At 40.4% G+C, this 24,733-nt stretch overlaps 3 protein-coding genes across 10 annotated transcripts in view; 1 reads left to right on the top strand and 2 right to left on the bottom strand.

Annotated features, from left to right (window-relative positions):
- Positions 1 to 3,517: 3,517 nt before the first annotated feature.
- Positions 3,518 to 13,853, top strand: si:ch211-159e12.5 (uncharacterized protein DDB_G0284459). Of its 2 annotated transcripts, XM_047348805.1 has the most exons (3): positions 3,518 to 3,878; positions 4,019 to 4,122; positions 6,064 to 13,853. In XM_047348805.1, the coding sequence occupies exons 2-3, from the start codon at positions 4,037 to 4,039 to the stop codon at positions 9,623 to 9,625; spliced, it is 3,648 nt and encodes a 1,215-aa protein (XP_047204761.1). In that variant the 5' UTR covers positions 3,518 to 3,878; positions 4,019 to 4,036; the 3' UTR covers positions 9,626 to 13,853. The 2 variants fall into 2 exon arrangements, with proteins under 2 accessions (XP_047204761.1, XP_047204759.1); XM_047348803.1 differs by having other exon boundaries at positions 3,518 to 4,122.
- cnpy2 (canopy FGF signaling regulator 2) lies at positions 13,040 to 19,384 on the bottom strand. Of its 2 annotated transcripts, none has more exons than XM_047348810.1 (6): positions 19,106 to 19,384; positions 18,821 to 18,928; positions 18,625 to 18,740; positions 14,769 to 14,966; positions 14,508 to 14,604; positions 13,040 to 14,413 (listed from the first exon to the last, which is right to left on the bottom strand). In XM_047348810.1, the coding sequence occupies exons 2-6, from the start codon at positions 18,918 to 18,920 to the stop codon at positions 14,370 to 14,372; spliced, it is 555 nt and encodes a 184-aa protein (XP_047204766.1). In that variant the 5' UTR covers positions 18,921 to 18,928; positions 19,106 to 19,384; the 3' UTR covers positions 13,040 to 14,369. The 2 variants fall into 2 exon arrangements, with proteins under 2 accessions (XP_047204766.1, XP_047204765.1); XM_047348809.1 differs by having other exon boundaries at positions 18,821 to 18,948; positions 19,106 to 19,259.
- A 1,750-nt stretch (positions 19,385 to 21,134) lies between these two features.
- The window catches only part of LOC124857519 (natural resistance-associated macrophage protein 2-like), a 33,964-nt gene continuing 30,365 nt past the window's right edge, over positions 21,135 to 24,733 (bottom strand). For all 6 annotated transcript variants that reach the window (XR_007035612.1, XR_007035613.1, XR_007035614.1 and 3 more), the window contains one exon: positions 21,135 to 24,358. Coding sequence is in view for 3 of the 6 variants with exons in the window: in XM_047348806.1 (XP_047204762.1) it covers positions 24,284 to 24,358 (75 nt within the window). In the remaining 3 variants the exon portion in view is untranslated. The remainder of the gene's footprint in view (positions 24,359 to 24,733) is intronic.

Raw genomic sequence — 24,733 nt, 5'->3', positions numbered from 1 at the left:
CAACAGGTTTCCTATAAGATGCAGGCCTGGAGACCGACATGTTTCTAGTAATTATCTTGCTAAAAGATCTGATGATGACCTATTTTCTTTCTAATACAGGTCCTTCTCAAAATATTAGCATATTGTGATAAAGTTTATTATTTTCCATAAAGTCATGATGAAAATTTAACATTCATATATTTTAGATTCATTGCACACTAACTGAAATATTTCAGGTCTTTTATTGTCTTAATACGGATGATTTTGGCATACAGTTCATGAAAACCCAAAATTCCTATCTCACAAAATTAGCATATTTCATCCGACCAATAAAAGAAAAGTGTTTTTAATACAAAAAACGTCAACCTTCAAATAATCATGTACAGTTATGCACTCAATACTTGGTCGGGAATCCTTTGGCAGAAATGACTGCTTCAATGCGGCGTGGCATGGAGGCAATCAGCCTGTGGCACTGCTGAGGTCTTATGGAGGCCCAGGATGCTTCGATAGCGGCCTTTAGCTCATCCAGAGTGTTGGGTCTTGAGTCTCTCAACGTTCTCTTCACAATATCCCACAGATTCTCTATGGGGTTCAGGTCAGGAGAGTTGGCAGGCCAATTGAGCACACTGATACCATGGCCAGTAAACCATTTACCAGTGGTTTTGGCACTGTGAGCAGGTGCCAGGTTGTGCTGAAAAGTGAAATCTTCATCTCCATAAAGCTTTTCAGCAGATGGAAGCATGAAGTGCTCCAAAATCTCCTGATAGCTAGCTGCATTGACCCTGTCCTTGATAAAACACAGTGGACCAACACCAGCAGCTGACACGGCACCCCAGACCATCACTGACTGTGGGTACTTGACACTGGACTTCTGGCATTTTGGCATTTCCTTCTCCCCAGTGTTCCTCCAGACTCTGGCACCTTGATTTCCAAATGACATGCAGAATTTGCTTTCATCTAAAAAAAGTACTTTGGACCACTGAGCAACAGTCCAGTGCTGCTTCTCTGTAGCCCAGGTCAGGCGCTTCTGCCGCTGTTTCTGGTTCAAAAGTGGCTTGACCTGGGGAATGCGGCACCTGTAGCCCATTTCCTGCACATGCCTGTGCACGGTGGCTCTGGATGTTTCTACTGCAGACTCAGTCCACTGCTTCTCCACAATCTTCCTCAGGGTCCGGTCACCTCTTCTCGTTGTGCAGCGTTTTCTGCCACACTTTTTTCTTCCCACAGACTTCCCACTGAGGTGCCTTGATACAGCACTCTGGGAACAGCCTATTCGTTCAGAAATGTCTTTCTGTGTCTTACCCTCTTGCTTGAGGGTGTCAATAGTGGCCTTCTGGACAGCAGTCAGGTCGGCAGTCTTACCCATGATTGGGGTTTTGAGTGATGAACCAGGCTGGGAGTTTTAAAGGCCTCAGGTATCTTTTGCAGGTGTTTAGAGTTAACTCGTTGATTCAGATGATTAGGTTCATAGCTCGTTTAGAGACCCTTTTAATGATATGCTAATTTTGTGAGATAGGAATTTTGGGTTTTCATGAGCTGTATGCCAAAACCATCCGTATTAAGACAATAAAAGACCTGAAATATTTCAGTTAGTGTGCAATGAATCTAAAATATATGAATGTTAAATTTTCATCATGACATTATGGAAAATAATGAACTTTATCACAATATGCTAATATTTTGAGAAGGACCTGTATATGTCAAGTATTTCCAGGTATTTCAGAGAGTTATATTGTCACATACTCTAAACAAGGTTTTCCTGTGTTTTTCAAAGACAAACAGCCCACAGTATTAAAGATCCTCCACTGTACCTAACAGTTGGTATGTGGTGCTTTTCTTCATAAGTCACTCTTTGCTTCAGGTCAAACCCACCTGTAATATTTCTTGCTGAAAATATTACTTTTAGTGTTATGAGATCAAAGCACACTGCTGCAGTAGAGATTGCTTATTTGCTTATGCGTTTGGCTATAGGCGGTTCTAGGGAGGGGCCAACTGGTCCAGGCCCCTATCATGGCCCCTCTACTGATGACATCCGACTAAATCACTTTCTTATGATGACATGCGCTGGGACAGAAACCTTAACTGATTGGTCCAATTGAATTTTTTGTCTCTACAGTTTTACAATGAATTAAAATGAAGGTGTTTGACTTTTAGCTTCAGCCGTTTTGAGGCATGATCACAGTATCTGCTTGGTCAGGGGTCTTCTACCTGCAGCTCTCGAGCCAGAGAGGCTCACTTAATCTATTAAACAATGAAATATTGCCCTGTTTCTTTGTTTTATTTTTTTGTTCTGTGCCCCCTTGAAAAAACACTGCCCCCACCCTGGCTCCTCTGGTAAATTTGGTCCACTGAATTTGGCAGACTTACAAATGAGGATACAATAATGCAGTTGATATCAAACCTAACAATAAAGAACTTAGAAGGAAGACCACTAGTCCAGAGGGAAGTACACAAGGAGAGAGGATGGGAAGTACAGGGTATGTGATGCTCTCGCAGTTGTGATGGATAGAAAAGGCTTTTTCTTCTCACAATACTTCGAGCTTTGGATATGTTTTCAGTTCACCATCCTGCTGACTGTGTGGCAAGATAAATATCAGTCTCTGTCCCGCTCAATGGAGAATGTCTAAAAGAAATCGGCCTGTTTCACTTGATATTTATACACCAGGCAGGGAAACAGAAAGTCACAGATTACTTGACAGGCTGCTAGAAAGCGATCTATTTAAAGGGATTAAGGGTGCCAACATTTCTGCCAACAGTAACTAAAAATGAAAAAAAATATTAACATGCAGTTTATCTTATCTACTGCAAATAAAAGGTTGGATTTCTCTTAAATTTTCAATGTGAGATTTTGCAGCTGCAAAACAAGATAATACAAAAAATCAACTTTAAACAAATGTTTATCCGAATATTAAAGATCCACCTGCTAATTCTTATCACACCCTTTGCTCTTTATTTGTTTTCTGTTTTATAACAATGTCCAAATCAATTTATGTGTGCAAGAGTATAAGACATTTTAAATGGCAGTGACACCACTAGCAAAATTATCTTTAATAAGTTATTAGAGAACCTCGAATTGAAGTTGATCTCCTCCCAAACTGTTGTGTGAAACGGCAATAGATTTTCCTCCCCTTCAGCCGCCTGCCGGTCCTTCATCCCCTCTGTCCTGCACTCTGCTGATGTTCAGCTTTTCTGTTCAGGAAAGGAAAGCCTGTTTGTTACGCTGTAGAGTTTCAAAGAAAGGGAGACGACCCAACTGCAGCATGTCACTCCCTCAGATACAATTCACAGGACAAAACAACAGATCTCTATCTGCACGCCTGCCCAGTACCTCCCACGCGACTGTCACAAAACACACTAATCACTTGTTTTTGTTGACGCTTCATTATTGCACTGTTTCATTACTCTAGCAACTTGTTAATAAGCCCAGATTACATATAAAACATTCACCAACAGGTTTAAAGAGATTTTACTCAGATTTATTAAGCTCTTATTTTTCCACAATCAAAATTAATAAAAAAAACAATAAAGTAACAAAGCTTTCTTAAATGAAATATGTACTATCGTGATTTAAAATCATGAGATCTTATGGGAGATAAAGAATCATTAAAATCATTTTATTTTGATAATTTGGCAAATAATTTAATACATTTTGGCAAATTTAAGGATAAATAGAAGAGGAGATATATTGTTTCATTAAAAAAAAAAACCCAGCTCTGCCTGAAACTTGAGCAGCGGAAAAGAGGATGGGCCTTTAATTTTGTGTGTGTGTGTGCGTGTGTGTGTGTGTGTATGTTTAAAGAGTGGGAGGAGGACAGAGAGCCACCATCCCCTAAAACACTTTGTCATGTTTGGAGTTCATTATACATCACCTCACCTTAGGAGCTGCAAGGTCTCTGAAGGTATGTGTTAACACTCGCTTGTGACACAATATCTTAAACATTTTAGTTTAATGTACTCAGGCTGTGTTTGGCTACTTTAAATTGTGACACTTGAACTAAATGCCATTACATATATATTCTTTCTTTTTTTAATGCTTCAGATATGTGCATGGGAGCAAATGATGGAGTTCTGGTTGGAAGATCAGTGTCAGCCACAGTTGTACTCCAGATTTGGGACTCTTCCTGGGAGAAATTGTGCACACAAGTGGGTGAAGTAAAAAGAAAAAGAAAAACCTTGTTTAATTTAATTTGAACCATTAACTATAACAGAAAAAGCATTTTGAAAACATACTTCGTTGTTGAAAATGATTCAACCATCCAATAATTTCAACTAAATGTTTTGAAAACTCAGTAACTTGTACAGTTGTATGAAAACTATATATATTATATTATATTATATTGTAAAATAAAGATGTAAAACTGTTCATCTCTTTGCAGGCAAACATTTCAACAAGTAAGAATTTAAAAAATGGCCACAATATTATGTATTTACTGAATTATGAGACACATCATCATTAATACATTCAAAGAAATCTCAAATTGGACGAGGCCAAAAACAGGCTTTAAATGGAGAAAAAGTCTATGACGGTTTTATTTGGGCCAAAGTTGAGGTTAGGTGAAGTCTAAACTTTCAGATGAGAATGAATCACTTTGCCAGAACTCCAGATGGAAATCATAGATACAATAAATCTCCAAGCTAAGGACCTTAAAGCCACTGACACGTTAGAGTTCAGAAGCAACACCTGCAGACTTTCAGGGACTTGCTTCTTTCAGCAAGAAAAGCAGTGTAACATTAACATTTTTTAAGGCGGTGCAAACTTGGCACTTATATATTATGTAGAAAATACCATAAAGTAGACCTTCACTTTTCAAGCAGTTAGTCTTCAAAGTAGTAAAACTCTTTAATGATAGAGCACATAATGTACTCAATTTGCAAGTAAACATAATCAGTTCTAACAGTTATTAAAGATGTACTTGACATTAAATATAAACTAGCAACAATTTTGTTTCAAAATGCTATTTATTGTCTGTGTAATAATATACAAAGCCTTGCAAAAGTATCCACACCCCTTAAATTTTCTTCACAATTCCTCATGTTACAACCAAAATCTTCAATGTATTTGAGTATTATGTTATAAACCAACACCAAGTAGTGCATGATTGGGAAGTTGAAGGCAAATGATGGATGGTTTTCAGAATATTTTCAAAATAAAAAGATTAGGCGTTTCTTTGCATTCAGAGACAGTTCATTTGCCCGTTCTTTGCAACAGAGCTCAAGCTCAGTCAGACTGAATAGAGAGCATTTGTCAACATCAATTTTGTAGTTGCATTACTGATCCTCAATTGGATTTGGGTCTACACTTTGACTGGGCCCTTCTAACACATGATTATGCTTTGATCTAAATATTTCCATTGTAGCTCTGGTTGTATGTTTAAGATTGTTGTCCTACTGGAAGATAAATCTCCGCCCCAGTATCAAGTCTTTTTCTGTATTTAGCTTCATCCATCTTCTCATCACCTTTGATGGGAAGATGGATGACCACCAGCTTCTTTGTCTTACTCAAAAAGAGCATCTCCACAGCATGATGCTGCCACCACCCCCGTGGGGATGGTGTGTTCAGGGTTATGTTCAGAGGTCGTTTTCCTCCACAAGCAGAGTTTTGCGTCTAGGATAAAAATTTCCCTTTTGATCTTATCTGACCAGAGCACCTTATCATGTGTTCCATGTGGATTGTGGTAAACCTTAAACATGGCTACTCATCTCTTTATTTTAGCAATGGCTTTGTTTTAGCTACTCTTCCATAAAGATTTGTTGAATGTACAACTAATAGTTGTGTTGAAAGTTTCTCCCACCTGAGCTGTGGGTCTCTACAGCTCCCCAAAAGTTACTGTATATGCATACTCGATAGATTTTTTATTTGTATATATCATTTTTCTTTTACTACACAAGAATGAGCTGTGGGGTAGGAATACTTTTGCAAGGCAGTAAATTATAGGGTTAGGGTTTCACTAATTTGCAGGTGACTGATTATTAAGGTGAAGTGCACTTGATGCATTGTAACTCTTTGTAACTGTTTTCTACCAGTGGGAAAAATATATTCCAAGTTGAATTTTAAAGCAAATCTTTCCACCATTTAACTCACAGCTATCATGACAGACATCAGGCAACATATAACACACTGTACTATGGAGAGCAGCAGGATCAGGGAAGGGAGTCCAGTGAGTGGACGGTATCAGGACCAAGAGCAGGAGGAGCTCTGCAGGAGTACACTAACTGGACAGAGCCAGAGCTGCCCAGCTCTTCTTCTCCCAATTTCCCCTTCATTTTACACCGTCATGATCAGCGCCACCAGAACCTGGGAGACTATCAGCAGTGTGATCCCAGAGACAGAGAGTGGGCATCTAACGGACCTTTGAGGGAGTACCACAGAGGATTTCTGAGTCACGCTTCCCGTTACAACAGAGATGTTTCTGCTAAGAGGAATGACAGCAGCTATCGAGAGCTGGAGGCTTGGGCAGCACGGTACAGTCACTCGCTGCCCAGGAGGAGACGTTTAGAAGCAGAGTTACGAGAGGCGGTCCGAGGCCTGTCGGAGAGCAGCCAGGCACCAGAGAGAGAAAAACTTGTGACAAATCCTCGAGTCCAACTACAACACGGCCAACTAAATACAAACCGCAGAGCCTCTGGGCTGTGGGACAAAGAAGCACCTCCTGCTACAGACACAAACTACATAAAGGAAAAGATTGAATACCAATCAAGGGTATCCAGCAACCCTCCTAGATATATTGGACCTCCTCCCTACAACAGGCCACTTCAGAGTCCACCTGTGACATTCCAGCGTGATGATGGCTGGCAGCCGGTTGGTAAGAAGCAAGCCAACTGGTCACAGCCAACACTAAGAAAGCAGGATGTCCTAGTGGATTTGCAAACCCAGAGGAAGATGGAGAAAGATGAAATCAAAACCTGCCCTGAAATGGAGGAACTGGAGTCCAGTAAACATGAAGGAGATGATTTACAGGTAGCCAGTCCCATTGATGCACAGAAACCTGATGGCATGTTAGCTCATAAAATACAAGCAGTTCAGAAGTCAAACATGGAGAATAAAGAAATCTGTAAGGTCATAGAAGGAAGGAAGTTCAGACTGAAGAGAAAAACAGGAGGGATGACCATATTCTGTCTCGTATCTCGAATAGCTAGCCCCTCTGAAACCACATTATTACCAATCTGCACCTCCCAAACAAGCATCCAAAGCACAGAAACAGACAGAAAGGATAACAACCAAGTGAACAAGCTCGTTGATGATGTAGACTTCAGCTCACAGGCACTCAAAGAGCAGATGGATAAAAAGACACTCAGATGCAGAGAAAAGGTGATGCCTGAAGACGACCCACCAAATACAGCAGACAGTGGTTTCCAGGAAAAATCCGGATTTGAAAGAAGTGTTCTTCAGTCTGTGCAGCCTGTGTTGACCAAATACCCTTTATGGAGGGAGCCTAGTTCCAGTAGCAAGGCTGAAACTGAGACCTCCAACACAAACTGTTTGAAAGAGAGAAAAGGAAGCATATTGAACCAGGATGAAGCTGGGGATGTAAGTAGCCAATCCATGGACAATGAAAAGAAGAAACTGGACATCACGGACAAAGCTGAGGACATGAGAGGTCTCCTGGTGATAGACACTAGCTGTGTTGTTGTAAAAGTGAAGCTGATTCCTTCACCAAAGAAAGAGCAAGTTCACTATTTAGGCTCCACAGAAAACGATGAAAGCAGCTCATCTGAATCAAACTCTATGCTTTCTCAAGTTACGACTGATCCAAGTATTGAGGCCTTGAATAGGAATGAAGTTCACCCTGAAGCTGACCTGGATCCAACACTTTTGGAGAAACAGGAACAGAAAGAGAGTGGCATTTCCATCTCCAGTGTGCAGCAATCTCCGCTTTCTGAAAGGGAAACTCTGGAGGAGCGCACTAAAAGAATCCTTGGAATACCTCTGCATGGCGCCGTCGTCAAGCAGCAAACTGAGAATAAAGAACCACTGACTGATCTGTGTAAGGAGGAGCAGAATGAGGAGGACAAACCACCACCTTCTGAGCAAACCCTCGAGGATACAGCAGACCATGTAGAGGTCCCTCTCGCAGAGAAAGATGAAGATGACATTAGAAAGCAGCTAGCAAATAAACACGGTAAAGATTTTACCGATTCTCAACAGCAAGCATCCGACATGACTGAGGACGATAACACTGAGTCCCGACTCGAAACGGACAACACTTCAACCCCAACTGAACTGAAGAAAGACAGTGGGGTTGATTCCCCTTGTGGAGGAAGTAAAAATGAAAAGCAGCTTGTTGATCTCAATAATTCTTCTTCACTTTCTCTGAATGTATCAGACTCAAGGATACAGGAAGGTCTTGATTCTGAACTTGATGCACAGAATGCAGATGTAGACCCTCACCCTGACATATCACTTCCTCCTGTGCAGCCACCTCCTCTTTTCCCTGAATTCCCTGATTCTCCTTTAAGCTCCACTATCAGTGAAGACAATCCCCCAAGCCCTCCTCCTCTTGAGGTAATGCTCCAAGCAGCTGATGTGGATTGTGTTGCAGAGCACAAGGATGATGAGGGGGAAACGTCCCATTCAGCTGAAAGTGGGGTCAACCACGAGTCCTTGGTTACAGAAAAGAAAGACGTTTTGCCACATCAACACAGCGAATGTCACCAATGGGATGATGATCCATGTATCACAGAGATGCAACAAACAGATGAGGCTGATTTATCCAGAGCTGAAACTAACGACGAAGATCTCAACATTTTAGCACAACAGCTTAGATGTGTCCAAACTGAAGGCGTCACTTGTGCAAAAGAAGAGCAAGAACCTCTAGTAGCCAACGGGAATCTTTCTGATCTCACAGTTCAAACAGATGAGGAGATTGAAGAAAATGCAAGAACTTGTGAAACAGAAGATTACTGCTTCTTACCAAAGTCTAATTTGGAGGAGGATGTTTTGTGCAAGAAAGAAAGAGGTGTGACTCTGGAGCAGACCCAAATAAATCCAGGTCTGACTGCAAGTCTCTTCAATCAAACACGAAGCAATGAGAGAGATACAGGCACTCAAACTCCACTAAAGACAGACAATCTGCAAAACTCTGAGTCACAAGGTAAATGCCCTGACTATACTTCTTCATCATCTTCAGGCAGTGAGGTCCTTATCTCTGACTTTTCATCTCCTTCACAAGAACCAGACAGAGACTATGATCCTCTCCTAGAAACTGACTCAACTGGCTCTACTCAAAATGTTGACATCACTGCTGCTCCCGATGAGGAAAATGCCTCTAGTCCTTTTTATCTGGATTCATGTGAAGAATCCAGCCAGTTGTCAACTGTTCTTCCCCAAGATGAAGATGTTTCTACAAAGTTCTCTCCATCTGTTGCACACAAGAAAAGGTCCCAGTATCCACAGTCCCTGTTGGACGTGGTAAGTCGCATCAGAAAGCACACAGCGCCTGACTCTGAGAGCGAAGAGGAGGAAGTGAGTGAGCAGTGGGATCCCAGTTGTCTAAATGTGGTAGCAGACATAAAGTCTGAGAAGAATGTCTCTGATGTGGTTTTAAATGACATTGCTGAGACAAGGCAGGTAGACCAGGATGACAAAGAGCCAGAGGGCCATGCTGAAGAAGAGAGCACAGCAGAGCAGCACCAGCCACATTTCTGAAGACACTGTTATTGTAGTGGGAGGAGAAACAAGACTCTCTGGTGAAGAATATAAGGAGCAAGAGTAGCAAAGATGTTCCAGTGAAGAAAATGGTGAAACCCAATCAGAAGAAAGTGAAAAAGAGGAAGACCTAAACATTTGTGGTTCCTGTGAGGGAAGTCCAGTGGAGGTAGATCAAAATGCCAGTGATCTGTTAAATGAAACTAAGACATCGAACGAACAGCAGCTTGAAAAAGTATTCATACCCCTTAACCTTTTTGGTCACATTAAAACCATCAACTTCAACGTATTTTATTGGGACTTCATGTATTGTACCCCAAAGTAGCACATAAATGAGAAGTGGGAGGATAATAGTTTTACGTTCTTTTACAAATAAAAATTAAAATAAATTTCACATGCTTCTGTACTTAGCGCCCTTTAATCGAAAATCTCTAAATATAATCCAATACAACCAATTGCCAACAGAAGTCTCTTCAATTGTGAATAGAGATGTGTCATTTATTCTCAGCATAAATCCAGCTATTCTGTGAAGGTCTCCAACATTTATTTGGAGAACAGCAGTGAACAAACAGCATCATTAAAACCAAGGAACACAGCTGACAGATCTGGGAGAAAGTTGTGGAAAAGATTTAGAGGAGGTTTAAGTTATAAAACAACATCCTTAGCTTTAGGATATTGTGAAAAGTTAAAGAGAATGACTGCAAATCTACCAAGACATGGCTGTCCACCTAACATGACAAGCTGAACAAACACAGCATTAATCAGAAAAGCAACAAAGAGGCCTATGGTAACTCTGGAGGAGCTGCAGAGATCCACAGTCCTCTTCGGAAAATATTTTGACAGAACAACTATTAGTCACGTAATTCATAAATCCCATCTTTGTGGAAGAATGGCAAGAAGACAAACATTTTGAAAGAAAGCCATAAGGACAACATACAGCCAGAGCTACAATAGATTGTGTTAGAATGGCCCAGTCAAAGTCCAGACCTTAATCCATTTAGGACCTGTTAATGCAGGCAAATATAGTTCTACAAAGTACTGACACATTGGGGCTGTATACAAAAGCCAGACTTTTCAAATTGCAAAAGCATGTATGCATTTCCTTCCACTTCCCAATTATGCAGGACTTTAAATTTATTTATCGCATAAACTCTCAATAAAACATGTAGTTTTAACGTGACAAATGGTGACAAATTTCAAGAGGTATGAATACTCTTGCAAGGCATGGTATAGTACCTGTATTGAATCCATAGCAGAAATTTTAGAACTTTTATATTTGATTGCTGAGTGATAAAAACAGCAAATAGACAGGACTGTTTGCTGAGGTTTCAGTGTGTGGAGATTCGTTTGACTAGAATCAAGCTGTTAGTTGGTGATGCAGGTTAATAAACACTAGGGTGTGTTAAAAGATCAAACATGAACTTTCTTGAATTCTCATACTATTTTTTGTCCCCCGATATGATGTAATGCAGACATTTGGTTTTTACATTTCCAAACTACACATATATACATGCTGAGGGACTTTACTCCAGGGTCATGTCCTGAAAACCAACCTGCTTTCATCACCAGATACCCTGATTTCTTTTTGGCAGCTCTCTATGTGACTTGATAAAAGAAATCTTTTATTTTTTGACCGTAATGGTTTTTAACCAACTAAATATGTAATGCTTTGTTACTTACATTTTCTTTATTTCATATTCTTATATTCATATTCGTTAATCATATGCCCAGTGTTTCTCCATGACAAGCTTAGTTTGTTTTTATTTCTGTCTTTGCTTTGTTTCTGTACTTTATGCTTTAATTTACTTTGAATGAAAGGTTCTAAAGGATAAAGATTAATTGATTCACCAGAGGACAGAACTCTAGTTTAAAGTACATTTTTAGTCTTTTTAAGCACACATTTAGGCATATCTTTGTTGTTGTTGTTTGGAAGGTACTTAGGGTGCGTTGAAAAAGTATTTGCCCCATTATGGATTTCTCTCTGTTGGTACGTTGTCACACTTAGATGTTTCAGATCATCAAACTGATTTTCAAATCAAAGATAACCTGAGTAAATACGGATGGACCGTTTTTAATGATTTTAATTATTCAGGGGGAAAAAAAGTGATCCAAACCCTATGTGGAAAAAGTTAATTACCGTAATAGCCCCTGTCACAACTTGCAATAAGTCTTTTACATTACTGTGGATTTTTGGCCCACTCCTCTCAACAGAATTGTTCATCCACATTTCGGGGCTTTTCAAAGATGAACAAGGCAGGCAGTAAACATCAACGGCCTTGAGGACTAAGACATCTGTACATGGGTTGCACACTTACCCCTTTCCTTGCCAGAATTGCTGTTAGTTTATAGCAGATGTAACATGACACTTTCCAAAATGTTGCACTTTTCTCCCAACAGTCCACATAATATTTTCCACAAACTCATGTTGATCATTCAATTTTTCTTTGGAAATGTGAGATTGGCCTTTGTTTTCTTATTGGTCAGCAGTAGTTTACACCATGTAACTCATTGGGGGTCATTTTTGCCCAATTTCTTTCTTATAGTTGAACCATGAACACCTACCATGGCTGAGAAAGTGTGATCTGCAGTGGTTTAGATGTTGTTCTGGGTTCTGTTTGTGCCTTTATGGATGAGTCGGCAATGTTCTTTCGAACTAATTTTGGTCAGCCTATCACTCCAAGGAAAAGGGTACCAATGTTCCATGTTTTCTCCATTTGTGGATAATGGCTCTCAGTGAGGTCCCTTGCAGTCCCAAAACCTTAGAAATTGCTTCATAACTCTTCCCTCACTGATAAAAGTCAATGACCTTTGTTTCTCATCGGTTTCTCATCGGTTCCTGAAGTGATTTTAGGCCAAGCTATGATGTGTGCCTACTTCATGTTGTCACACAGGTTCTGTTTAAGAGATTTCTTGATTCTACAGGTCAGGTGGTAATTAGGCCAGGGTATGACTAGTGAAACTAGTGATTTAACAGAGGGGGTAATAATATTGTCCCATAAGTCCTAATCTTCATTTCAAAACCTTTTTTGTACTCTGGTTATTTTTGTCTCATAAATGTTGTTTGATGATCTAAAACACGCAACACAAAAGCAAAAACGGAAGCAAACTATAAGCAAGCAAATACTTTTTTGCAGGACCATATATGTTGATATAAAAATAAAAAAAAGTTGCTTCTGCCTGTTAATACAGTTTTGCTTTACAATAATTCCCAATAAGGTAATCTATTTAAAACAAATGCATGGTGCCTCAGATAAGATAAAATATATTTGATATTCGCAGTAAAACGTTAGTTATTGCTTTATTTAGCCCTCTTCTTGATAAAGGTCTCACATGTAAATCAGAGAACTTGTCACAAATTGATATTTGAGATGATTCAGGTTAATTACGTCTAGAAATAACAAAGCTGAACTCATGTTGACATCACAAAAATATATTTGAAGAGAAAACCGATTCTGAAATTGTAGAAAGTTCATACAAATGTGTAAATTTCAGGACACTTGTAACATTACAAAGTTTTTTTTTGTTTTTCAAAATAAAAGTCAGAATGTGTCCTTCTTGTTCTTTCAGCACCAACATTGCATTATGACACTTTTTTGACAGCAGATCACTCTAGTAAAGTAGCAAGAGTTTGGTTTGATTACAATGACAGGGTAACTTAAAACATACATGGTCATATTTAAATTAAAATTATAAATATCACAACACAGATTTTATGTTCTAATCAAAGAAAAAGCCAAATAAGCCAATATGCAATATAAGTAAAAAAGAAAAAAATAAGCCTTTCTATATTTTTGTTCACTACAAGTAACCAAACTACTCAATACTGATACTTTTTCCCTTTATAGAAGCGAGTTTACGCATCACCAACAATGAAACAGAAGGTCACTTAAAGCTAGAAATCTTAATACAAATTCTCCCAGTCGGATGTAAAGAGGTTCTAGTGTTCATCAATCTTGATAAAAATGTTTTATCTGAGTTTTTGAAATGTTTCATTCATTATGTTTTAAATTACGCCACTGTATGCCATTAATTAATTTATTAGTTTCTATGGTGAATAAGCTATTGGCAAACTAAAATATAAAACACATTTCTCCTGTTAGAAATTGAGGAAGGTTCAAGGACAGGATTTTTTCCTTAAAGGTTTTCTTCTGATGCTGTTTGTAATCCAGATTATAGAAAAACTACCATGTCAAAATTAAGAAAAACTGTGTATTGTTAAACATGCATACAAAATGTAAGCAATATATGTGGGTGTGGATTCATATAACCTGTGAAACAGGGGTAATGTCCAGGGTTTAGGCTGCAGTCAGAGGACCCTGTAAATGAATTGTATTATTTATTACAGCTAGATTATGTGCAGATGTTAGGGGGATAGGAAAATGACTACTCATGAAATATTTGTTTGATCAGAAAGAAACATTTAATCATAGAGAGCCTAACTCCACATAAACCTAAATCTTGATCTAATTTTAAAAATGGCAAACTTCAGAAATAATTAATAGAACATTTAATTAAGGAAAAGCAAGACAAAAAATAGTGTTTGAAGGGTTGACAAGAGAAAGTGTGGACAAACATAACAAAGTACATGAGATGGGAACCAAAAAATGCATAATTAGACTAAAAGTGCTCAGAAGTTTTCTGTGATCTAATATAAAAAGACTTGTTTACATCTTGAGGCAAAGTCATGAGACATTACAGCACCAAATGTTTATGTGTCAGAGATCGCAGCTCTGACGAGAGAATATCAAAGTTCGTCATGGGGAATGTTTAAGGCGTGGTCACAAAGGTCTGCAAAACACACACCAAAAAAAACCCATCAAACTTACACAAAAATACTGTGGAACAATCGAACAGAGAGGAGCTAAAGCAATGGTGGACATACCTGTCCTTTTACTACAGAGTTTGTCTTTGACATTGTCCACTTCATAAGCGAAGAATTCGATAATTTCATCTTCGTGATGTTCAACAATTGTTTCACACTTGAGAAAAAAAGTTATAACAATAAAGAGTGAATTTTCAATGTGATCTGTCTCATTATAAACTAAATAATAATAAAAAAAAAAACAATAAACATTATTTCTTTAATAGCTTGCTTGGAAATTCTTTGGTTTTGCAAGATGGCTAAAAAGAATACTGTACTCACTGCAAATTTTAAACTGGATGTGACTCTCGAGTCCAGTGTGGCCTCTGAGAGGTCCATGGCCTCACCAGTCCGAGACTTGACCCTGATATAGGACTTCCTGTTTGTGGACGGATCTGTGCGCTCTCCATAGTCCTCCATCCTCTCACACACGCTCTCCATCAGCTCCAGGAGGTTTCCCTCAGAGCGTGCCAGAGGAACCTGTTTGCAGCAAAGATCCCCCCCAAAAAATCCTCAAATTACCCACAAAGGACATGGATAAAGCTCAACCAGAGGAGCACAAAATATCCAACTGTAGTCATCACTGTGGGCAATATCACGATGCCATAGGACTGCTTGGATGCAATATCAGGTAGGATACTTTATGTTATGTGTAATGCATTCACCCTGTGCATATTAATCATATATTTGATCCTTTAGATGGACTCTAACTGCCCTCAAGTATCAGGAAAATTTGGGTTGATCGTAATCGTTATTGTCATCACAATTTTCAGAAATATATATAAATATCTCTGTAAAGCCCCTCCTTGAACCGCCACCTTAACGTGGTGGAGGGGTTTGAGTGCTCGAATGATCCTAGAAGCTATGTTGTCTGGGGCTTAAATGCCCCTGATAGGGTCTTCCATGGCAAACAGGCTCTAGGTGACGGGTCAGACAAAGAGTGGTTCAAGAACCCCTTATGGCGACAACGAAATCGAGGCACGTGATGTCGCCCGGTACGGCGGAGCTGGGGTCCCACCCTGGAGCCAGGCCTGGGGTCGGGACTCGTCGGAGAGCGCCTGGTGGCTGGGTTGCTCCTCGCGGGAACCGGCCGGGCCAAGCCCGAACGAGAGACGCGAGACCATCCCCCAGTGGGCCCACCACCTGCAAGGGGAACCGTGAGGGACCGGTACAAAGAGGATTGGGCAAAGAGGATTGGGTGGCGGACGAAGGTGCAGACCTCGGCGGCCTGATCCCCGGATGCTTAGGCTGGCTCTAGGGACGTGGAATGTCACCTTGCTGGGGGGGGGAAGGAGCCTGAGCTTGTGCGGGAGGTCGAGAGATATCGACTAGAAATAGTCGGGCTCGCCTCCACGCACAGCGTGGGCTCTGGAACCCATCTCCTCGAGAGGGGCTGGACTCTCTTCTACTCTGGAGTGGCCCACGGGGAGAGGCGGCGGGCTGGGGTGGGTTTGCTTGTCGACCCCAGCTCAGCCGTCTAGTGTTGGGGTTTACCCCAGTGGATGAGAGGGTCACATCCCTGCACCTTCGGGTTGGGGAGAGGTCTCTGACTATCAAGCCCCGAACCCGGTGGTGGACAACGGCAGTAAGGGATGCTGTCAAGCTGAAGAAGGAGTCCTATCGGCTGTGGTTGGCTTGTGGGACTCCTGAGGCGGCTGACGGGTACCGTGGGGCCAAGCGTGCCGCGGCCCGGGCGGTGGCAGAGGCAGAGGCAAAAACTCGGACCTGGGAGGGGGAAGCAGTGCTTCGCCAACACTGTTTACAGTGGGGGTGGGGAGCTGCTGACCTCGACTGGGGACATTATCGGCCAGTGGAAGGAGTACTTCGAGAATCTCCTCAATCCTGCCATCACGCATTCCCTGGTCGAAACAGAGGCTGGGGACTCGGGGTTGGACTCTTTCATCACCCAGGCTGAAGTCACCGAGGTGGCTAAAAAGCTCCGCGGTGGCAGGGCTTCGGGGTTGGATGAGATCCGCCCTGAGTACCTCAAGTCTTTGGATGTTGTGGGGCTGTCATGGTTGACACGTCTCTTCAACATTGCGTGGCGGACGGGGACAGTGCCTCTGGATTGGCAGACAGGGGTGGTGGTCCCCCTACATAAGAAGGGGGACCGGAGGGTGTGTTCCAACTACAGGGGGATCACATTCCTCAGCCTCCCTGGTAAGGCCTACGCCAGGGTATTGGAGAGGAGAGTCCGGCCGATAATCGAACCCCAGCTTCAGGAGGAGCAGTGTGATTTTCGTCCCGGCCGTGGAAAACACTGGACCAGCTCTATACCCTCTACGGGGTACCCGAGGGTTCATGGGAGTTTGCCCAACCGGTCCACATGTGTTTTGTGGACCTGGAGAAGGCATTCGACTGTGTCCCTCGTGATGCCCTGTGGGGGGTGCTCCAGGAGTATGGAATCGGAGGCCCTTTATTAGGGGCCATCCGGTCTCTGTACAAGCGGAGCAGGCGTTTGGTTCGCATTGCCGGCACTAAGTCGGACCTGTTCCCGGTGCATGTTGGACTCCGGCAGGGCTGCCCTTTGTCACCGGTCCTGTTCATAACTTTTATGGACAGGATTTCTAGGCGCAGCCAAGGGCTGGAGGGGGTCTGGTTTGGGGACCAGTGGATTTCATCTCTTCTTTTTGCAGATGACCTACAGCATTCACTGGGGCGGTTCGCAGCCAAGTATGAAGCGGCTGGGATGAAAATCAGCTCCTCCACGTTCGAGGCCATGGTTCTCGACCGGAAAATGGTGGCTTGTCCTCTTCAGGTTGGAGGGGAGTTCCTGCCTCAATTGGAGGAGTTTAAGTATCTCGGGGTCTTGTTCACAAGTGAGGTAAGAATAGAGCGGGAGATCGACAGACGGATCGGTGCGGCTGCCGCAGTAATGGGGGCGCTGTGCCGGTCCGTTGTGGTGAAGAGAGAGCTGAGCCGAAGAACGAAGCTCTCGATTTACCGGTCGGTCTACGTTCCTACCCTCACCTATGGCCATGAACTTTGGGTCATGACTGAAAGAACAAGATGCCGGATACAAGCGGCCGAAATGAGCTTCCTCCGTAGGATGGCATGGCACTCCCTTAGAGATAGGGTGAGGAGCTCGGCCATCCGGGAGGGGCTCGGAGTAGAGCCGCTGCTCCTCCACATCGAGAGGAGCCAGTTGAGGTGGCTGAGGCATCTATACCGGATGCCTCCTGGACGCCTTCCTCGGGAGGTGTTCCAGGCACGTCCCACCGGGAGGAGGCCCAGGACACGCTGGAGGGACTATGTCTCTCGGCTGACCTGGGAACATCTTGGGCTCCCCCCGGAGGAGCTGGAGGTGGTGTTTGGGGAGAGGGACGTCTGGGCGTCTCTGCTGAGTGTGCTGCCCGCTGAGTCTGCTGCCCCCGCGACCCGGTCCTGGATAAAGCGGAAGACGACGAGTACGAGTATCCTCGTAAAGTAATTTCAGATTTTGCCTGCCTTTTGGGGTCTTTCTATTGTTAGCATTTTTTAAACTTAAACTGTAAAGCATGATACAATGACTTGCACAATTCTTCATATCTCTAGAACTTTTTCCACATTTTGTCTTGCTATGTAAACCAACTTCGATGTATTTTATTGAGATTTTATGTGGTAGACTAACACAAAGTGGACGGTAAGTGATGCAAAGTTTTTAAAACTGAACCTAAAGAACACTATATGTAGAATACAACTAACACTGCACATTGCCCTTAATAAACAATCGTCATGCAAACACATGGTGATGACAACCTCATGCTCATTAGATGAACTTTAAACCATAGATGCTACCTAAATTTAGCAGTTTTGAAACCAGAACTTTAATAAGTGCCACATGCCTGAATGCAATTGATTATTTACTTATTTCCATATGGGGAACTTGTGACTTATCAGAGAAAACGAGGCTTCTGACATGCATCAGATCTACACAGGTTAGATAAAACCAGCTCTACTGTAATTTTAAAATAAATATTTTAATACAATATATAAATAATACATCAGAGATTTATGAAAGAACAAATTTACTTTTGATTAATTTACAACAGTTTAGTTGCACCACCTGAATAGATCAGCCTGGTAACAAACTCTGAAATTACATCCAGGCCTCCTCAGTGGGGTGGACCACCAGGTGGCTGTTGATGTGAAGCCTCACCTCTCTGATGGACTGACTCCCGTCCGGATTGATCCTGAAGGATCCTGTCTGGATCATTTTCTTTGGATCTACCAGGGAAATGGCCCACTCCATCTCATCAACCAGAGCCCTGCAGGCTGAGGAGACAGCAAAACACAGAGACATAAGGAATTGTCTGAATTTGTTGTGGGAACTGATGAAGAGGACACACGGATACCTCCACATCTGATGTCCTGTCCTTGTCTGGCAGCTCGGCTGAAGCCGAGGAGGAAACACACAACTACACAGGATGCGAGCAGGAGAGCAGCGTCCCTCATATCTGTGTCTCTTAGCACACAGATATCCCTATATCACAATCAGATACAATAGCACATCCAGAAGCCACAACAGGTTCACTGGGAAACGCTCAACCGCCGTCTCGGCTTTATCATTCTGTTCTACAACCTAAACAAATATGCGGGTTTAAAAATGACGCTTAATTTTTTTTTTTCCTTCAACTTACCTATTCCTTGCAGCTCCTCAGGATGAACTTCCAGGATTTTCCACGCTAGTTTATCGCATTCGGTGAAATATGGTGACGTAGCAACGGAGCTGCTTCTCCACCGGAGTCGAGCTCTGCACTTCCGGACAGCTCCCCCGCGTGGCCGGGAAGATTCCAGCAGCTCCACTGTTACCACGGCAACCTCAATAAAACTTAGAGACAACACGGAAGTGTTGCAGCAGTCCTGAGAGCTATTGCACAAATATGGGTGTAGATGCAGAATTAACACAGACGTTTTTATAATCCTTAGGAAAACCTACTGTTGAATAGGTTACCATGAAGGTTTATTATGTGCATTTAGCATCATTTATACATCATTTATAGTGAATGTATTTTCATTCCCCTGACAGGTGTTTCCCCCAAGCAGAAATTGATTTTTTTGTCCCCAACCAATTTTAATTGCTATCCTTGAAATAAAACACTGCACTCAGGGACAAACATTTTGGCATAATTAGCTCAAATGTAGACCAGAAATGGGTACACAGTCATGTTCAATAAGTTTAAATATTACTGCAAACTACTTTAATTACACACAGACAGATGTTTTAAAGCCTTAATTTCTGCTAAAAGATGATGTTCTGCTTACAGTGAATGAAAACATGACATTTAAGATTAGAATATGACATCAGACCAATATTATTTGCAATAGGTACTTTTAATCTGACAAAGGAGCCTCATCAGAATGCATATTCTAATTCGACGAATATGACTTTATCAGTGATTCTATTTGCAAGAAGTTCCCACATCTAGGGGGACACCAGAAGCCATAAATAGTGGCATCAGGAGTGGAGCATAAGGGTTATCAGGCTTTTACTGTAAGTGAGTCAAAACAGTGAGAGGTCAGACACTGAGCAACATTTGTAGCTACAGCTAAATGGAGTCTGGAGGAATATTTTAGGGTCAGACAAAGATTAAGCGATCTGACCACATTGAGAGGAAGAAAGAATACTGTTCTAACTGTCAAGCATGGAGGTGGCAGCATCATGCTGTGGGGCTGTTTTGATGCCAATGGTACAAAGTGGATGGAACAATGAAGGACAACCTCCAAATTCTTCACCGTCATCTCAACTCAACAGTTAGATGGTTGAAACTTGGACACAGCTGTTCCAACAGGAAAACGATCTCAAACAGACATCCAAATTGATTTTGGAATGGTTAAAGCAGGCTAACGTTAAGCTTCTGGAATAACCTTCCCAAACCCTCGACCTCAAACCCATAGTGAATTTGGAGACTATGCCAAAAAATTCAATCTAGGCTGAGAAACTAACCATTTTTACATTTGTACTAAGAAGATTGATCATATATCCAGCCAGAATTATGCAACCTTCTAACAAGCATTTCTAAGGAGGGGTGAATGTACAATATTTAAGCCTGTGTGTATAGTGTTTACAATGCATTAGTTAGAATAAATCTTTAGAAATAAAGTGTATATAAGTTTCAATCTTGTAGACCCAATTCTTGCTTTTAAAATACATTAAAGGTGTATGTTGTATAATTTCAACTTGGAAAGATAATGGTTGAAAAGCTTTTTTTAAAACTCCAAATTAATGACATTACTGACTATGACAAAGATGATGAGGATGTATGCAAAGTTCTAAGCCAAACTTTGATGTTCTTAAATAGATTTTATAAGCACAGATGTTACATGGTATAAGTTATAAGGAATAGTAGCGTACCAATTCTTCATCAAATTATTTTCATTTACAAGTTGTAACTTATTTACCAACATGGTGCTCAGTCATATGGACTGCTGTTGTCTACAGGGTATTATTAGTCCATCAGTACAAGCTCTACGATTCTGAACTCCAACAAGACTTTTCTGGACCGTCACCAATGTACCAGACTATTTGTTGTACTGGCATTAAGTCCATTTATACAGAAAAATTACACATTAAATCTGGAAGGATATAGCATAAGAAAGAACTAAAACAGGCTAGACAGCTGCTGCAGTTTAATTTGTTTTTGGGGTTATTAACAAAAAAAAAGACACTAAAATTATGGATATATTTATTTTTAACAAACAGCTTTTTAAGAATGCTCCAATTGTTTGGTTTAACAAAATACTAAATTAAAACATGAAAATACAGATGAGAGAAAACCACTTTTACATTTGTTCTCAATGGTGGACCCTACTGCACAGTTTCATAATTTCAGAAATAAACTACCACATACCATTACAGTAGTTTTATATCTAAAGATCAGATCAGAATATGGCTATAAACAAATGTGCCAAATTTAACGCGACAGCCTTAAAAATAGTAACTCCCTTAAAAACTGGAATCACGTGGAAATCCACATGAAACACCTCTTTTAACCAAATATACAAAAACGCAACAGAAAAAGCTTCTATAGCCCATTGTAAGGCCTTTAAATATACTGATCTTTTCTCATGTAATTTAGTTAACAGATGCTTTTTTTGTTTAGTATAAATTTAAAAAATAAGTGTCCAACATTTTTTAGCTGAGGCACACTGGTGAACAGACAAGGCACTTATGAAATAACATAAAGCACAAGTTCAGTTTGATATTTGGTCAGGGAACGGATTTGGATTTAATGATGCTAATCAGTAGTGCATATTCACAGTCATCACGTGTTACTGTAGAGATGTTTATTATTTGATGTTAGTATTTGCTGTGGGTTTCTGTCCTCTCCTTTATTCTCCTCTAGGTAAAGGTTAATGACCCTTATTTTGTTCCTCTGGTGTCAGAGTGTCTCGGAGGATTCTGTTCTGATTTCTATCAATTTCTCTGAATGGACTCTAGTCCATTTTTTTAAATAAAAAAAAATAAACCAATTTTAAGTAACATGATACATTCAGCGACTCACACTGCCCCATTATCACAGCAGTTCACTTCAGCTGCCATTTTTTACCCCCAAAACAAGGCTATTGTAGCTTCTCATGGCATCTAAACCAATTAAAACATTCGAAACAAGGAAAAATGTACATAATTAGAAAGATAAACACAAATGATTTTTAGAAAAAAAATTAACTGACTTCAGATAAACAGACTGAAGGAGTAACATTTAAATAAAATGAGGGTAACATGAACAGAAAGTTAAACATGTATAAAGCATTTAAAACCTTGGAAACGTTTACAAAATGAGAACACATGACGATTTATCCTTTGGATTGTGTGTGCTTCAAATTTTAGGTATTTATCACATATTTTTATTATAATAATGACACTAATAAAATACCTAAAGGAGAATAATTAATCTTAGCATTATTTTCTCCCACTTGTCACAAACTGCGCAATGCATGCCCAAAGCTTAGTTCGTCACTCTAAAAACAAAGAATGAGCAGCAGCATCACAGTTCACCATTTCTGACCATCTCAGATTGAGTGTTTGAAGATGTTGGCCTTCAAAAGAACTAAAACATTGTTTCATAACTACAGCTGGTCTGGTTCTCCTACACACAATATCCCCTCAAAATGGGTTTTATTTCACACTACATTATATAATGGAATATGGTAGAAGAAAACACTGCAGCTGTGTACAAAATGAATAAAATAATTTACTGTTTTTCAAATAAAAGCTAACTTTGCCAAAACATAAGATTACATCAACTTCGTACTCGAAGATTAAATGGGCTCTTTAAATATTTTACAACACTGTTACAGAAAGAAAGTGACGTAAAACTGCTATTTTCTTACATGTTATTAAAAAACAAAGGGGGAAGTGTAACCAATATATAATATCTCATAAACCCTAGAATCTTTACATACATATTAGAGATTTTACCTATGAACTAATAATTTAGCGTTGTATGATTCAGATTGAAACAAAAAAAAAATCTGATTCTTAGTAGGAATAAAACAATTATTTATTTAGCTAAAAATAAATAAAAAATGGTAGAAAATAAATAACTCAGCAGTTTTGCCAACCTTCTGTATCAGCAACACCTTGAAGTGATTGTCATCTGATGCACTGATCTGGGTCATTTATTGTCTTTCATAATTAAATCATTTGTTTTATTACACCACTATTAACTACAGATGTTATGATAATCTTCCATACTGGATTATTTTTACATATACTGACCCACAGTAATAATGAACTGTGTTGTTGTTTATCTGCATTTATTTCTACTTACTTGTAAAGGGCATGTTTAATTTTATACACATCTCGGAGCCCCTTTAGCTACACACCCATGATAAGAATTTTGAATCCATTCAAAGTTCATTTTACACGGCAGACGTTGTTCTACTGCTGCTTTCTGGGTTTCTTCACCCATCTGCATGAAAGCAGAACTCCTGGTGCAATAACTGAAGTGACGCAGGTGGACAGAAAATGTGAGACTGAACATTTTTGGATGTATAAATTATGAATGATTTCTCAGTATAATTTAACATGCTTGTTTCCCAAATGCCCAAAAATGTCTCCAAATTATTTGGAAAGAAGATTGAAAGGTTATTGTCTATATTTTAGTAATAACAATCCTGTAACACCCATCAACCTAAACTAAGCACCTAAAGACCAGATGACATTTTTCCCCAAACAGGAGGATTTTCTTACATGACTGAGTCAAAATAAGTCATTTGTCCAATGATTTTGTAGCCTGTTGGGAAGCAGCTTGGTCCCTGACAAAGAACTATCATTTAAAACAACAAACACACTGTGCCATAGAGTATGAGCTGTTAATACAGAGATGACATTTTATAAATATCTAGATGCTTGCAAAAACTAAAATATTCTTTTCCCCTGATGGAGAAGTGTTAAAGATGGGAAAGAGATGAAAGATAAGGAGCGGTGTGCAGCAGCTTGTTGGGGATGATGGACACCCACATTCAATCTATAACTCTGATAATTCATTATTAAGGTTTGATTATCTAGTTCATCCACAACGGAAATGATCGCATATGTGATGTAGTGGGTCGCTGTCAACAGTTAGTGTCCTTTCTTTTGTGAAGATGGTATTTTTCAGCTTCTCAGGCATCCACATAGCATTTAATACACAAGTTGAGGTCCAGGATTCACTGTTTAAGTGTCTGTTGGTGCACTATAAGGACACTTTAGCAGATGTTAGACACTGAAGGTTGAAGAGAAAACTATACTGGCCGAGCTTCAAAGGTCCCTCTAGTCAAGTCGTGTGTCTACAGTCACAGTGCAGCACCAGACTGCACCGGGCGTCCTATTATCACCCAGCCTGCGGATCGGTCTCCATGTCATTCAGTAGGTAAATGTCTGTGTGACGAGACAGTCTACCAGGCATCTGAAAGGGAAACCAAAAAGATTTTATTATCAGAGAGAAAACTTTAGATTGAAAGTTTAGCCTGTTTTTTAATTACACATGCAGCCTAAATGATAAAGAAAAAAACATACTTAAGACTTTTCTTGCTATGCTATTAATTGACAATAGCTATTTAGACTCTGCGTAACGAACGAAGCTAAAGACTGTAGCATTATTTGTGTAGCATTTTTCTTGACAATGTTACAAAATTCTTTATAATAGCAATAGGGTTAATCAGACACAATGATATATAGAAAAATTACAGACTATTAAAAAACATTTTGATTTAGACTAGTAACAGCATCTGTTTCTATTCCACATCATATGCTATTTCACGTGTTACATTACTGGTCGATG

Source organism: Girardinichthys multiradiatus, chromosome 20, assembly GCF_021462225.1.
Source record: "Girardinichthys multiradiatus isolate DD_20200921_A chromosome 20, DD_fGirMul_XY1, whole genome shotgun sequence".
Lineage (NCBI taxonomy): Eukaryota > Metazoa > Chordata > Actinopteri > Cyprinodontiformes > Goodeidae > Girardinichthys > Girardinichthys multiradiatus.
Note: the sequence above shows the minus strand (reverse complement) of the source record. Positions and strands in the feature narration are given on the sequence as shown.